The sequence below is a fragment of the Podarcis muralis genome, chromosome 12 (assembly GCF_964188315.1).
Source record: "Podarcis muralis chromosome 12, rPodMur119.hap1.1, whole genome shotgun sequence".
Taxonomy (NCBI): domain Eukaryota; kingdom Metazoa; phylum Chordata; class Lepidosauria; order Squamata; family Lacertidae; genus Podarcis; species Podarcis muralis.
In genome coordinates, this window is record NC_135666.1 from 42,981,925 (window position 1) to 42,998,697 (window position 16,773).

Here is a 16,773-nt window from a genome sequence, read left to right on the forward strand (position 1 = left end):
CATAATTAAACTCTGGGATTTGCTCCTATGAGATGTAGTGATAGCCTCCAACTTGGAAAGCTTTAAAAGGAGCTTAGATACATTCATGGAGGACTCTGATGTCTACTAGACATGGTGGCTATGTTCTACCTCCACTTCCTGAGGCAGTATGTCTCTAAATATTGGTTACTTGGAATCACAAGTGGAACGAGAGCTGTTGCCCTCACTTGCCAGGAGTATCTGTTTGGTCGCCGTGAGAACAGAACGTTAGACAAGATGGACCACCGGGTCTGATCCAGTAGGCTCTTCTTAAATGTTCTTAACTTGCAAAGGCCAATTGCATTGTCAATTGTAGTGACCAGTGGAAACTCTCTTTTTGCATGTGCTGTTCCTGCAACCTGCCACACCAGTGGGAATGTGAAGTCTTTGTTAACTTTGGATGACCCCAATTAAGTGCTTTCAGAATACTATTATTGTCCTTGCGTCGAACATGATACACTTTTGCCGAAAACCAAAAACATACATAATTCATGCTTGGTCTACTAAAAAATCAATAGGAAAAAATGAAAGGAATTTAAAACTGAGGCCGCTGACTTGGGTGAATAGAACACGCCAACTTCCATACCCGAAATCAATGGTCTTATCATTTGGAAAACAAAGACTATTCCCCAATTATTTTATTTTCCATTCATCAAACCATTTAAAAGCCTGGAAAGGCTGCATATTTAACACACGCGTGTATTAAATACACAGATGTGAGAAGTGTTTTAATTGCACAAAACCTACACTTAAGTAAATTCATTTGCCCACATTCATTTCTTCCATTCCTCCTCCACTTTTATTTCACCTGAATTACTCTGGTCTTTCTGTCTCCATAATCCAAGGGCACCATCTCGCCCTCAGGACTGTGGGTGCCTGCAGCCATCACGCGGCTGTGTGATCTTACATACACACACCTGCATGTAGTGAGTGTGGCATCACATGAGTGTGCATGTGAGGTTGTACGTTTGCATTGCAGCTGCCGGCAGCGGCTACTCTTCATCCTCTTGTCTGCAGCTAGTGAGGACTCTGCCTCCGCAACCAAGCCCCCTCAAAAAGGGTACTTGCTGGCTGGCTGAGGAGGGTGGAGCTGAACTGCTTCTCTCTTGGGCACAGTACTGCAGAGGCTGGCTGGCTGGCTCCTCCTCCTCCTCTTCTTTTTTATTTAATTTATATACCGCCCTATACCCTGGGGTCTCAGGGCGTTTCACAGACTAAAATCAGGATATAAAACCACAATATACCTTTTTTAAAAAAAAAAAAAACAATAGCCTCCCCACACACATTTTAAAAGGGCATAGGATGTAAATCTGATCAACCAAAGGCTTGGTTAAAAAGGAACATTTTTGCCTGGCGCCTAAAGGTGTATAATGAAGGTGCCAGGCGAACTTCCCTGGGGAGAGCATTCCAAAGACAGGGAGCCACTGCAAAGAAGGCCCCTTCTTGTGTTGCCACCCTCCAGATCTCTCGAGGAGGGGGCACACGAAGGAGGGCCTCAGAAGGTGATCTCAGGGTTTGGTTAGGTTCATATGGAAAGAGGCGGTCCTTGAGGTATTGCGGTCCTTTTAAGGCTTTATAGGTCAAAACCAGCACTTTGACTTGGGCCCAGAAACTAATTGGTAGCCAGTGCAGTCAGACCAGGATTGGTGTAATAATATGCTCAAACCGTCTTGCTCTGGTGAGCAACCTGGCCACTAGCTGAAGTTTCCGAACCGTCTTCAGAGGCAGCCCTCTGTATAACACATTGCAGCAATCTAACCTTGAGGCTCTCTCTGGGTTTGCTCATTGCCCAACTCCCACAATAATATTTTTGTGGGTGCCCAGGTACCCATGGCCCCTTAAAGTTGGCTCCTATGTTGTAATCTGTCATTTCTGCTTCTGTTCAGTTTTAAATAGTAAGCTTCTTGGGAAGAGACCTATTGCAGCGTGTTTTTACCGATGTCATTCTACTGAAAAACAATGTACACAGCATTTTTTCCTAAATTGTCATTATGGTTGTTTTTCTGCTACAGAAGGGGGTTTTCTTGGGGGGGGGTAGCTGTCACAATCACAAAAATGTCTACTTATTGCTGCAGGCCATACCTGCACACAGACTGGCTTCACTATGCAATCCTCTTGGGAAGATGAGCAGTTGGCTCACATTTATTAAATGGCCCTCAGAGCACTGTAACTACTTGGAATTCCAGTGTTGAACAGTTATTGTAAAGAAACAGTTTGACCGTAATCATGAATACGATTGGCCAACTCTAGATACAGCAACAAGATTCACAGGGCCAGCTGATCCCATTTCCATCTCTAACCAGTGAGAAAATGCAAGCAGAAATATTCCAAAACCTTGCCTACCACTTACGGTCTCATTCATTAGATAAAATTTGCTTATGCCTAGGCACATTATTAGACAAAATTGCAACTTTAATCAGCCATCCTCCAGCAAAATTGAAATTTATAGTGGTTATGGGTAGATTTTATTTGTCAATAAAATGATTCCGGGTATCAGCAGTAGTAGTATATTATTAAAATTAAGGCATTTTAAAAACTACCCACAGCAGCCTTCCCCAACCTGATGCTCTCTGGATGTTTTGGACATTGGAGGGCAGCAGGTTGGGAGAGTCTGGTCCAGAGGTATTAACTACAGTCATACCTGAAGTATACCTGAAGTCATACCTGAAGTATACCTGAAGGAGCGTCTCCACCCCCATTGTTCTGCCTGGACGCTGAGGTCCAGCACCGAGGGCCTTCTGGAGGTTCCCTCATTGCGAGAAGCAAAGCTACAGGGAACCAGGCAGAGGGCCTTCTTGGTAGTGGCGCCCACCCTGTGGAACGCCCTCCCATCAGATGTCAGAGAGATAAACAACTACCTGACATTCAGGAGACATCTTAAGGCAGTTCAGGGAAGTTTTTAACGTGTGACATCTTAGTGTACTTTTGGTGTTTGTGGAAGCCGCCCAGAGTGGCTGGGGAAACCTAGCCAGATGGGCGGGGTACAAATAATAAATTATTATTATTACCTTGGAAGTCAAATGGAATCCGTTCCAGAAATCCGTTCGATTTCCAAAACGTTCGAAAACCAAATTGAGGCTTCTTCAAGTTCCAAAAGAACGTTCAGGAGCCAAAATGTCCCAAGTTCCAGGACATTCAGCATCCAAAGTACGACTGTATACAAAACTCAGTACTTTTACATAGGACCAAGAAGCCATTTCTTTAATTGTTCCCTGCCAATTTTTGAACATGAAATGGCTGCAAAAATAGTGATTTGACTGCAAAGAGAAATAATTAGGATTGATTCCTTGCAAACGCAAAGGAGCAACACCTGAAGGCAGAACTAAGAGAAGAATTTTATGGTCTTTTAGGTATCAATCTCTTGCTTTTTTCTACTGGGTGATACTTAAAATCAGAGCCATTACGAATGCAAATCTTTCTGCTCTCCAGTGGTGTCTACTTTTCTAAAAATAGGAAGAAGCCATGATTACTTTGAAATCCCCTGGATGATGAATGCTGGGTTTTGAAGGTTGCCAGTGTAATTACACACATTTTTTTTTTTAAAGCAATCAACATACTTTATTATTTGCAATTTCAAAATGTGTAATCACATTTTAAAATAGTTCCTATTTTTACAGGGCACTGCAGATGGCGCTTTCAAATCCAGTATCACTGTACAAGCATTTGATCTGTGCTTTTTTAATGGCAATCTAAATTGGAAGTGAAGTTATATGTTACGGTTCCTAACTTTACTGTGGCATCCAGCAATAAGCACGAAACAGAGCTGCACTGAAATTTATGGTATGCCATATGTTTGCTTAGAGACGGGAGGGTGAACCATGCGGTGATACATAGTTTGGAAGGCCTCTCTCTATATTGACATAAAGATAAGTGGTGATGGGTGTGTGTCTATTAATTCTCCGTGTGCCACTAATTTTTGCTGTCTGGCTCCCCCTTCTCCTGCAGCTGCTTTCCCCCCATGCTACATTCTGCAATCCTCAGGAATACTTTTTGGAGGGAATGTGAAGAACTGCAATGGGAAAGTACCATTGCCTGGGCAAAATTCTACCCACTACTTCTTCTTCTTTGAACCAAGCAACTGTTGCCAGAGAAGCAACAGCGCAGCAGTACTTAGTCCTCGGATGCTTTGTGTACTAGAATGCATCACAACTGCTCTGGTTTCCACATGAAATGCCCTGGCCCGCTTCATTGTGGCAGAAATCTTCGTCACGCAACTGCTTGGTTGGGTCCACTGATTTTGCCATGACGAACAAGCAAAATATGAAGAACTTGTGCACTTGAGAACTTACCTACTGATGCCACCAGATGTTTCACCTTTTCTTACAGACTTTATAAGCCTACTGTGGCAAATGGAGATGGAACAATAGTATATCCCGGCTCCCTTGCAAAATGTCAAGCTGCTATAAAATAACCCACCTAACGCGTTTTTGCTGGAGTGCCATGGTCTAGATTTCAAATGGCCCTATTTGGTTGGTCCCCAAATCAATCATGTTGATGACGTCAGACTAACATGGGTCAGAACAGACAAGCTGAACTTGCTTTTTTTTTTACCCCAAATTCTTCATTTGTGCTTGAACGACAAACACACTGCCTAGTCGGTTAGATGTGCGGTAAGCACCCAACTTCAGAAATATTGCATTACGTACCAAAAGGCTAATTAAGATAGGCAGGTTTTTAAAAATAAAAATAAAACCATTGAAATTTGGAGGTCTTACCTACAGGGGTATTCTACAGAAGGGTTAGCCAACTGGGTGCCATTTGGATGTTGTTGGACTCCCAAAATCCATCAGCCCAGCCAGCATTCACAATGGTCAGAGATGATGGAAGTTGTAGTCCAACAACATCTGGAAGGTATCATGTTGAATATCCTCATTCTAGAGAATCATACTTTCACTCAATATTGCCAGCAACTGAAATCTCTAGCATGCTGGCAAATTTGAGAGAAAAGTCTTAGCAACAACTACACGCACATTCTTATTTTGTATTCATTTTCCAAAAGCATGCATAGTTTTCCAAAGTGCATTGTGTGCTACAGAGCTGAACAAAAATAAAAAAAAGAATTATCTATTTATTGCACCGTGGGTGTGGGTGTAAAGATATGAATGCTGCATACAAATGCACACTATACATTTCTTATATACATATTATTGGCATCACCCTATATCTATTTATAGAATCAACATGTATTTAGAAATAGCAATTATTAGAAGCTGTGCAGGTTTTAAATACTGTCTAATATACCATACTCGCAGCAGAAATTGCAAATATCCCAAAGGCTAGTCACAAATGTATTCTAGAAAACTCTGAACTCCGACTTTCTGATTTCCTCTCCTTACAAAAGGTACTCTTATTATAAAAGATAAATCTCTGGTATAAACGGATCTATAAAACATAAGATATATTTCCAACGTTCCTGAGTATTCATAAGTCCTTTAAAATTATATAGAAACAAGAATTCAGCGGAGCATTATATATTGCCATAATGCAGGTACCTGGGATTGTGTCCACGTTTTGCACAGAAAGTAAGCATTCTGCCAGCAAAAAAAAAATACTGCAAACATCTACTGAAAAAGTTGTGCTCCAAGGTTCTACTGCCTGGGTGACTCTTTGCAAACTATTCCTACATCTGATTTCCTCCCCCCTTTTCTTGTGTTGAAGCAAAGTGCATTCCTTTGGCAAAAGACAACAGCTGAAGTCAAGTCACTTAGACCTTATTAGAAAACATGCCAATCTCGTCCGAATTCCAGGCGCTCATCTTCTGGCCGGATGAGTCCTTGTTCCCCATGGATAGTATTGATACCTAAAAAGATTTAAGAGGCTGTAAGTGTTCGCAGGGAATGAGAAATGCCATAACATTTACAATCACCTGAGGCAGACTAGAGCTTTGCTGCCAATATGACACAGATGCATCAGCAGAGACTGCAAGAAAGCTTTGCGGGAGTTTGCGCTGCCAGATAAGTGAAATTCCAGTCTAAAAGCTCCTAAAATTAGGCACCAACATATATGCTGGACTTTAGTGCAACTGATCCCAACATTTGTAGAAACTGTAGGCAACAAATATCTCTCATAGCCAGTTTGTTCCTATTTAAAGGGGTCTTAAATTCTTTTGGATGTCACTATTGGAAATGATTGGCTATGGCTAATTAGTAGCATCATTTCGCCCCCTATCTGTGTGTGGTACCCAGAGATGCTTTTCCCCTCTCATTAACACACAAAGAACATAAAAAAGCTTTCTTATATGGAACTTGGCTCATAAAGGTCAGTATTGTGTACATCAGGGGTTCCTAAACAGGTAAAAAGAACTATTTTAAAACATTCAAAATAATTAAAACCAGCAATAAGCCACCCCATTGAAACACATGCCAACGTATTATTTCTATATCATACAACTTAGTGGAATTCCATTTAAACTTATTGAGTATGAGACACTCAATCTATCCCATGAATGTTTGTCCCATCACTGTTGAAAATCCTGCAGCAATAGTAAGCAGAGGTGGAGCAGAATAGCAGCTGTATTGTTGTTCAAATAGCTTCTTCCAAATTTTACATCCCCTTTGCTTTCTTGTCCCAACCCATTTTTGTGCAACATCCAGACAATGTACCCGTAAGGCAAGCTGGTAGTCCTACAATTCTTCATTTGAGGTTTATTTTTCATAAGGGATTTTAAAACACATTCTCATCCATCAAAATGAAAAGGATGGAGGTGCCTCTCTTTTCAAATATGATTTTACACTACTGGCTACAATGTTCCACACCATTTTATCTAGCACATGCCTACACATCATAAATCATGATTTTTTTTTAAAAAAAGCACCCCAAAACCAAAATAGACAGCTGTAACTAGGAAACTGAATTATAATTTCTGTCTATTCACTTCACCATGATTTTACGTCTCCTTCTGAAATGAAACTCACCTATTTGAGGTAAAATTGTAATATCCACATTCCTCCAGAACCTCCTCGATCACAGTCTACAAAAGTGAAGCACATGGAATTTCATTACATGTTACTGAAAAGGAACTGAAAGCAAATGATGAAACTACTAAAAACAAAGTGATGGCTGACCTGCATTTGTTCATATGTCACTCCTTCATCCACGTCAAAAGCGCTAGGAAGACCTATGAGTAAATCATATCAGATAATGCTGGATAATGGAATGGACATCTGATTTCATAAAAAGAAGCACCAGAGAAGCTTCTTAAACTGTTAAAAGTTACCGTCGTTTTATGACAGCGTATACTGAAATCATGGAATTAACAACAATCTTAAGGGATTATTAACTGATTATTAGATATAGAAAAAGCTTCACACCCAACTGCTTCTGGTCACAGATATGTAATTCATTAAGGTGAAAGCAAAAAAGCAAACCAGGAAGGTTAAATCAGCATTGTGGATTAAAGGGGGCAAGAGACATTTCCATCAATCCCAACATTTGTTCTGGGCTTGGGAAATCCAGTAGGTGTACAGGAGCTTCTGTAGAGGAGCCAACTTTCCAGTTCAGTTCTATGGAGGTTCATTTATGCATGTAGATTGGCACCCACCATTTTAATTAATGGGAACCCGTGCCATTCACATCTGAGCACTTTCATGCTGATCCTACTTATATTTCCTTGAAACCAAGTTCCACTGAGTTTCTGCATATTTTCAAGTTTTCATTTGCCCTCTATTTCATTAACCTTGACCATGAAAACTCTGGGGATTTCTTGCAAAGGTTTTCTACAGCATATATAATAGAAAATTAGTGCAGAGGTAGTGTTGGCAGGTTTCTTTTAACAATTCTTGTGCCATAACCTTAAACTGTCTTATTTCACATAGGACAGTTAAATTAACAGTGTGTGTGTGTGTGTGTGTGTGTGTGTGTGTGTGTGTACACGTGCCTTCCAAAAAGGAAACATTGGAAAAATCAGGTGGGTGCATATTTGGTGAAGTTACATGTATAACTGGCGTGGTGGTTAAGAGCGGTGGACTCGTAATCTGGTGAACCGGGTTCGCGTCTCCGCTCCTCCACATGCAGCTGCTGGGTGACCTTGGGCCAGTCACACTTCTCTGAAGTCTCTCAGCCTCACTCACCTCACAGAGTGTTTGTTGTGGGGGAGGAAGGGAAAGGAGAATGTTAGCCTCTTTGAGACTTCTTAGGGTAGTGATAAAGCGGGATATCAAATCCAAACTTTTATGTCAGTCACAAAAGCAGGATACTATCATTGGTCCATTAGCAATTAGATGACAAAGGCTGGACTTCAGTATCTCACTAATTCAATCATTCCATGAGTCCACGCATTTCTGCTTGCCCGGTGAAACCATCCCTCTTCTCCCCATGTGTGCTGTTCTTGGGGCTCTCCCTACTCTCCAGAGCAGATTTGGAGAAGGAGAAAAACCCCACAGCACTAACAAGAGTCTTTGCACTGGCTTCTGCTAGCGCGCCAAGTTAATTGAATCTGGCCCTTAATTCTGTATGTTTCCCCAGAAGAATAAAGATGCCACAGGGCCAACTTCAGAGTGATCAATACGCAAATGTTCCCTTTGTAATCCCCTTGTTTAGTGCAATTTAGAACTGGGCTCATATACATTAAGCACAAATGAATACTGATGCAATCAATGCACAGCAATAGTTGTGCAAAAGCTGCTTCTATATGCAGATAAACAGGATCCTTCTTCGTGTGTGTGTTGACATAAAGGGGAGTGGGTGCGCATTGGCCCTGTCTCTAATGTCCCTGCGTGCACCAGGCCCATCCATTGTGCCCACAATCTTCCTGCTTTGACTGGGAAGGTATGATGCAGGCTTCTATGCATTCGGTTGAATATACTTAAGACCAGGGATAGGCAACGTTTTTTGAGGCCGGACCAGTCCACTCCCCGGCAGACCTCTCGGTGGGCCGGAGTGTGAGCGCCCGTACGTGCTCTCAAGCTATTTCCGGCGTTCTTCTGACCCCTCGGTCCCCGCGACGAGAAAAAAAATGATGGCGTGGGGGGGGGGGAGAGAATGGAATCCCCATGCCAATCCACAGAATGGCCGTGGGCCAGTTCCAGGAAGCTCATGGGTCGGAACTGGCCCATGGGCCTTAGGTTGCCGACCTCTGCTTAAGACGTTTCCTTTTGATAAAGAATCCAAATAACTCAGAGATCCCAGGATGATCTCAGAACAGGAAGGCTTCTAAGCACATGCAATGGAATATAAGAGCCTACATGCCTTATCTCCCGCACCTCCTTTACATCTTGAGTGCAACCCTCTTGGGTGATGTATAAAAGCAGTAAACACATGCCCTTTTCCATTAAAGGCACAAACTCGTGGTGTATGAACATGGAAACCAACCAAGGCAGGACAATATTTTGAACGACAGAGCAGCAACATACGCAACACGTCGCCCTTTCAAAACTGCATTCTAGCCATGGTCTATAAAATTTGTTTAGTTGCTGAAACAGTTACATAATAAAATAAATTAACCTCCTCTTTCTGGTTTTCCTTCCTGCCACCTCTCCCCAGTCCTGACAATTCAGAACGTTCCAATTGAAATATTTTTTTGCTGTGAATGTGTTCCTCTTCTTGATAATGCTTTATGCTGCTAGCATGCTTTTCTATATTTTTGCATAAACACTCTTGACTACATCTTTCATTCTCCTCATAAATGCATGTGCTACAGCTTTTGGCACAGTTTGTTGGGATTTGGTTTTGGGTTTTTTCCGCTATGCAGCTATCTAAATTATTTCCTTCGTGTTCAATGTCCCTCACTTCATTCTCACCACACATATTTAATGGTCCGTAAGCCCAGTTTCAGTATACTGTTACTATTATTTTAATATTTATAGCCTGCTTCTTTAGCCTAGCATTAGGCTGCCAAATCAGTTCAAGATGCAACACAGCATACCATATCAAAATCCTGTCATCTCTCCTTTGTCCTGCCAATTTAGCACCGGGCGGGGGGGGAGAGGAACACCTGCCATTACTTTTGAGGGAACTCAACATCACTTGCCTCAAATATGGGCAGAGAATATAAGGACATAAGACGATTCTCCTGGATCAGGCCAACAGCCCATCTGGTCCAATATCCTGTTCTCACAGTGGCCAACCAAATGCCTATGGGAAGCCCGCAAACAGTACAGCAATGCAACAGCACCTGTGATTATCAGCAACTGGTATTCAGAGATAAAACGCCGCTTACAGTGCAGATAAAACATAGCCATTGATAGTTGATGTCAGGGACTGTGCTGAGGAAGACTTGCTGACGAGGAATGGTGAGAGCCTCCCCCTGATCTGGATCCTGAATCCTCCCAGGAGCAGGAGAACAGTATAGATTTGGAACAGTGGTTTGCACAGGGACATAGTTCAGAAGGCAGAAGCTGGGAAATACTGGATGGGGAACAGCTAGAAGAAGAAGAAGCACTGGGAGAGAGGGGGTTAACAGATTCACAGTCTCTGGACAGCATTCCTCCACTCTCCCCAAGGTAAAGAAGAGCTGAGAACATGTCAGAACAGAAAACACAGAAAGCACAGAGGGTACAAGCTCAGATTACAAGAGGTAGGAGTGACGTAGATGAATAGGGATGGAAGGGGGAGTGATCCTTAATTGGGAACACCGCTATTTCTAGGAGGTGGGTTTTTTGTTCTCTCACTGTAATTATGAAAGTTTCTAACTGGTAAGAAGACTCCTTTTCCTTTGCTCTGCTTATCTACTGCCACGGGGGGAGGAAGCCAATTCCCTGAAGCCTGACACTTGACCTCCAGGAATTTGTCTGTTCCAGTATGATGATCACCAACTCACCATGTATTATTTATTATATATTACAATTATATCCTCACTCCCTCAATGGGAATGACTGCAGCTCAGTGGCGGAGCACATGCTTTGCACACCAAACTCCCTAGGTTTCATATCTAGCATCTCCAGAAACGGCAATACAGAAATGGCCTGGAAAGACCCCAGTCTGAAAGAGTAGACTTGCTACAAGTTAGGACAGAGAATACTAAGCCAGATGGAGCAATGGTCTCCTATAAGACAATTTTCTCTGCTCTTAGAAGAAGAGTTTGGATTTGATATCCCGCTTTATCACTACCCAAAGGAGTCTCAAGGTCACTTAGCAGCTGCATGTGGAGGAGCGGGGAAGCGAACCCGGTTCCCCAGATTACGAGTCTATTGCTCTTAACCACTACACCACACTGGTTTTTAGGACTTAAGCATGGTTCCCCCCTTTCTTCCCCCTCACAATGACTCTGTGAGGTAGGCTAGGCTGAGAGACAGCGACTGGCCCAAGAGCAGCCATGTCAATTCCTAGGAGCAGAGGACCCCCTTCAGCTCCCTCAAAATCTGCTGGCAGGGGGCCAGGGCCCCTTCATACTGAGGGGGTGGAGGAGGCTGAGCGCAGAGCGGTTCAGTGGCTGACTCCTCCCAAGTATGAGAGAGGAAGCCATGCCACACTGAGCTAGGCCTCCTCCCGACAATGCAACATTGCGCATCGTACCCATGACGTCACACAAGACAATGCCTCTTCTCAAGAGCTTCATGGCTAAGGTGTGTTTGAACCTGGGTCTCCCTGGTCTTCTTCTGAAATTCTAACCACTACATCTCATATTGATTCTCACTCTGTGTAGTTAGAATCACCACATGGAAATGGTTTAAGGAGCAACTGTGCGGTTGTTTTCATCCTATATGCCCTACACATTTAGCACACTGAACCTTGTTGAAGCTTAATGAGCATTTAGCAGGAGGAATTCATACTTGCTGAACAATGTCAATGCAGACAGCCGTTGGCAAAGGTTGCGCAACATGGCTTTTGCTGGACTTACCTGGTCTGTCGTCGAGGACCAAAGTACTCCCCCCTGAAGAGTGCAATAACAACTGGCAATCCGCTGTCAAAAAGTTAGGCTCAATCAGCTCTGGGGAACCTTGGAGAAGCTGCACAAAGACCAAACACAAACAAAGCACCTATTGTATTCCTCCATAAATGTTATAATTGGGAGTGAACACAGAACTGTAATTTTCTGAAGTAAGAAAAAAATTAAATAGCGATAAGATTAGTTAAAATGTTTGCCATATCGGACATTCAGAAAGTGTGCAGACTTAGAAATATGAAACTGCTCTAAGGGAAAAGATGGATTAAAATGGGGGGGGACGGAAATTGGAACAAATTTCTGGATAGGGAATGAGGAACAGGAAGTGAATTGTTCAATATTCAATATTCAATTGTTCAATAGAGCAGGCTTCCTCCACCTCGGCCCTCCAGATGTTTTTGGCCTACAACTCTCATGCTAGCAGGACCAGTGGTCAGGGATGATGGCAACTGTAGTCTCAAAACATCTGGAGGGCTGAGGTTGAGGAAGCCTGCAAATAGAGTTTCGTACTGAGCATGAAAAACCTTGATATAACTATGTTTTAAAAATAATATTAGAAGCCATGGTGAAAAACAAACAAGGCTTTGAGTTTTCTTAAAACTTGATATTTGTGTTATGCACAAAACCGCCTCTCATACCCTGTTCTTTGCAGAGTCAAGTACCAAATACTGTATTTAATGCTTGTTTGGCATGCATTAAACTGTGCAGTCCAATGTAAACAGGGATTTGAAAGGTACTAGATGAATTTGGTATAGAGTATTCCCAATGCTAAGTTCCACAGAGTCTATATGTAGACACTGGCCTGCTTTTCACCACAGCAGAGTGCTTGGGCCCACTGACGTTTGTCTGATTTCAGCCATTTTGATCCCTCCTGGGTGCTCAATTCTTTGGAAGTTGCTCAGAAAAGAAGCGACAACTGTCACAGCAGATGAAATATGGGAGGAAATTTCTAATCCTCAAAGTGACAGGTACTTATCCAAGCACTGCCTGGCTCAGCCAGGTGAATAGATTTCCGCAAATTTAAATTGGTAGAAGGTTTTCATATTATACACTATCAACTTCAATTTACAGTTCTGGGCTAAAGCCAGTGTTCTGTCGTTTTCAGTTTACAGAATTAGAAGTTCACAACTGAGAAGCTGCTGCTAGGTTCAGCTTTACTTCTGGGTGGGTATTTAACCCAGGCAAGAAGGAAAACAAATGCCCCTGTCCTTAGTTATGGATCCCTCTTCCTGCTTCAGGAGAACCTTCTGCTCATTTCTATTAAGCCGCCATAGGAAATTCTCCAGGTGATCCATTTTCATTCATTTTAAAAACAGGTACAACAAAAGGAGAACAGAACTGAAAATGAACAGGTGGAATATTTGAGCTCTAAATGTTATTCCGAGACCAAGAACTAATTTTCTCCAACTTTTCAAGGGGAAATGAATTACAGTACTTTCTAGATTACTTCTGTGCTGATTCCTGAGATGGACAGTACATGTTACATGAGAAAGTATAACATCAGTGGGAGCTAATGAATTGGAATTTGGTAGCAACCACATCAATCATGAAATAGAAGACAGGAAAAGACCTTGGAGACAACTTGGCCTGAGGTTGCTGGATATGAATATCGTGGAGAACAGAGACTCACTCTAGGAATCTGAAGCAGCCTTGGTAGATCTGCTGCCTGGGGTGTGGATGTCTATTTGCACAACCTCCAAGGCAGAAAACTGGGACACTTTTTTCCAAGGTTGTGCACCGTGCAAGATTGCAGAACTGAAAGATACGCTTTTGGGGGGAATACCATCCAAAAACATGCATTTTTGGGCACCACACAAGAACACAGCCCCGAAAAAGCGCTTTTTTCAGGGTGACATTGCAACATCCAAAATGGCCGCTGTGCTCTCATGTGAAAAAAACAGTATGTGCCAGGTATGTATTTGTTTCCACAGTGCTCTTCCTGTACATTCATAAACAAAGCAGCTATTACAAAGACAACAAAAATATCCAGTAGTCTCTCATCAAATCGGAAACTAAACCCTTTCACCACACAAGAGGGGATGCACAATATTATTTTCAGAACTAACAGATAAGCTTCAATCCAGAAATGCTCAGTTGCAATAAGGCATGACTTATTAATTAGTACTAAGCATAGCAAAAACTACTAAAGGTTATACGCACTATATGCTCGTAAGCATTTGCACCAAGATTAATAAAAAGGTGTATCTTTATTTGTCCTGTGCTTAACTTACAGGACACAGGCTGTGCCAGCATGGACATAAACAAATTAATGCGCAGTGAATGCAGAGTAATGCCCAACACAGCAACGAAAGCACACACAAGAACAGATCTCTCAAGCTACCATATTTTTCGTCCCATAGGACACTCCGTCCCATAGGACACACCTAGTTTTTTGGGGGGGAAATAAAGGAAAAATTTGTCCGGCACGCGGGGCACTCTGCTTCAGGGTGCCTTGCGCGCCTGGCGGCAGGCTGCTATCTGCAGCGTGGGGAGCCCTGCGGGGAACTCCTGCAGGGCTGCCTAGGCTGCGGAGGTGTTCCCGAAGCACCGGGCGCTCCGCTTTTAGGGCGCCCGACGCTCCAGGAAGCAGGCTGCTATCCCATAGGAAAAAGCCGCTTATCAGCTGATCCGCTAAGCCGCTAAGCAGCTTAACAGCTGGTCGCTAAGCCGCTTATCAGCTGATCCGCTAAGCCGCTTAACAGCTGATCCGCTAAGACGCTAATCAGCTGATCCGCTAAGCCCACTAAGCCGCTAATAGTGCTAATCCGCTAATGGGCTTGCTTCGCAAGACGAAAAAACCGCAGGACGAAGAGACTCGCGGAACGGATTCTTTTCGTCTTGCGAGGCACCACTGTACTTTTATCAGAAGTAGAGATAATGATTATAAAAACAACATAAACAAATGACACATCCGTTTCTGTTAATAAGACCGCATTTGCCAAAGACAATGCAAGGCCTTTCTTTGTCTTGAGTCTTTTTGTGGCAGGGCATAAATATATATTATATTGCAGGTATTACATTTTGTGGAGGTGTTTGCATGTTACTAATCTTCTTGAGCCTAGGGGGTGCAAAATAAATAAATATACATGAATTACACTGGCAGTTGCCACCTTCTGTGGGACCAACTGGAAAAATACTTGGCATGTTATGGGATCAAATGTGCTGCTGATGTCCTTTGGACTTGCTCTGCTAAGACACACTGTAGTCTTTGAAAAAGAATCTTCTGTGGTTTCAGCATTATCTACAAATAACTGTTCTGTGCTGGATGGTATCCAAAATACGATCTCACAAATAATATGGTAGCTGGAAAGCAATGACCCGAGTTAAGGCCTACTGGGCTGTGTCAATATTATCTAGCATCAAAGCACCTTGGGACAGCTTCAGTGCTTTCTGGTCAGGCTGAGGAAAAACCCCCTCAAGGTTTAAAGGGTAAAGCAGCCCTTCCTTTCAAGACTCTGAATACATCTCTTTTTCCTCTCTCTCTTCACATCCCTTCTCGTTCATCTGGGCTTACTCAACATCATCTCCGCTTGGTATGATAAGGCAGAATTCGGTTCTGTGAAGAACTGGCAAGCTTTTACTGTTACTCCTAAATTGATTATTCACAACAAAAAGCATTTCATGTAAATGGGAGATTAGAAGCATTATGCTGCTACACTGACAATTCTGGAAAATTCTGTCTTGTGGGTTTGCTTCCCTTGGGGTTTTGTTTTGAAATCCCTACTTTCTGAACATAAAAGGAAATATAAGTTCTCTGATCTCCAATGATAATGGCTTTATGCCTCAGTCTATGAGAAGCTGCCAGGGATTGTGTATGTGTATGTATATTTACACACACACACACACACACACCACTGCTTGTCCAGACAAATGTAGTAGTTTTAAAACCTAAGGCTGTTGACTGTTGATTCTTAATTCCCCACTATAATGAAAGATTAAGGATATGTTCAAATTAAAGTGAGGTAATTTTTAAAACATCTATCTCCAAGGCTTCTGGGTGAGTTGCTATGCGTGGACCTCCATTGTTCGTGAATAAAATATGGCCATTAGCCTATGTAAATGCTTCACATCTGAATATGTAAAGATGTGCTTCCCTCTGCTCCCTGAAAATATCCCGTCCATATTTCAAGTAATAAGGGGAAGGGAATCATAATCACTCTGGGAGTGACCTTCAACATACTGCACCTTTTTAATTTCAGACTTCAAGTTACATGGGTTGCTCTGCTGGCTGAAGAGGGATTTCTTGAATCTCTCAATGACTCTTCTTTTCAAGTTGCAGTGTAAAGTTGGCGGAAGCTGTTTGAAGGTGCAGAAAGAGTTTTAGCTCGTCGTCGTCCTCTTTTTGCAAGCGGTGTTTGAGATACATGAAAGCATAAACTATTGATAACCAGCCAAGCAGTGACCAAACAGCATATAAAATTTGACTTTTAAGAAAGGCAGCTATGACTCAGTCTTTCGCCTCCATAGTTTCCCATAAACTATTTACACCCATTTATCTCCCAGTCACTCCTACTGGCTGAAATGCCGCTTATTTAGCACTTCAGAGTGTAAAAAGCATTCCATGCTCCCAGTAAACCTGAATAAACTTGTAAGGTAACTTAGTATTATTGTACCCATATTGCAAGGATGAAAAGGAGAGACTTGCCAGTAAGTTCATGGCAGAGCAAAATGTGAACTGCCCAATGGCAGGATATATTTCAAATACTGTTTCACATCACAATAAATGTATGGACTTTTAAGAATTCTAAACATGTATGAACTACATTTTCACCCAGTTTTGGATTTCAGGGTAACAAACATTGGAATTCAGAATCTACATATACAATACAAAACATAATCAACAGTGAAACAACATTATGAGGAATAAAACCATCGAACTAGTTAAAAATAACAACTTCTAAAAAGCCTTGGGAAATAAGGTTTCAACCTTGCAC

At 42.3% G+C, this 16,773-nt stretch overlaps 1 protein-coding gene across 4 annotated transcripts in view; it reads right to left on the reverse strand.

The window, feature by feature from the left end:
- Positions 1–5,066: 5,066 nt before the first annotated feature.
- The window catches only part of NEK10 (NIMA related kinase 10), a 100,205-nt gene continuing 88,498 nt past the window's right edge, over positions 5,067–16,773 (reverse strand). For all 4 annotated transcript variants that reach the window (XM_028750769.2, XM_028750770.2, XM_028750768.2 and 1 more), the window contains 5 exons: positions 16,025–16,135; positions 11,795–11,903; positions 7,083–7,135; positions 6,933–6,988; positions 5,067–5,818 (listed from right to left, as the gene is read on the reverse strand). In XM_028750769.2, the coding sequence (XP_028606602.2) occupies positions 5,770–5,818; positions 6,933–6,988; positions 7,083–7,135; positions 11,795–11,903; positions 16,025–16,135 (378 nt within the window). In that variant the 3' untranslated portion in view covers positions 5,067–5,769. The remainder of the gene's footprint in view (positions 5,819–6,932; positions 6,989–7,082; positions 7,136–11,794; positions 11,904–16,024; positions 16,136–16,773) is intronic.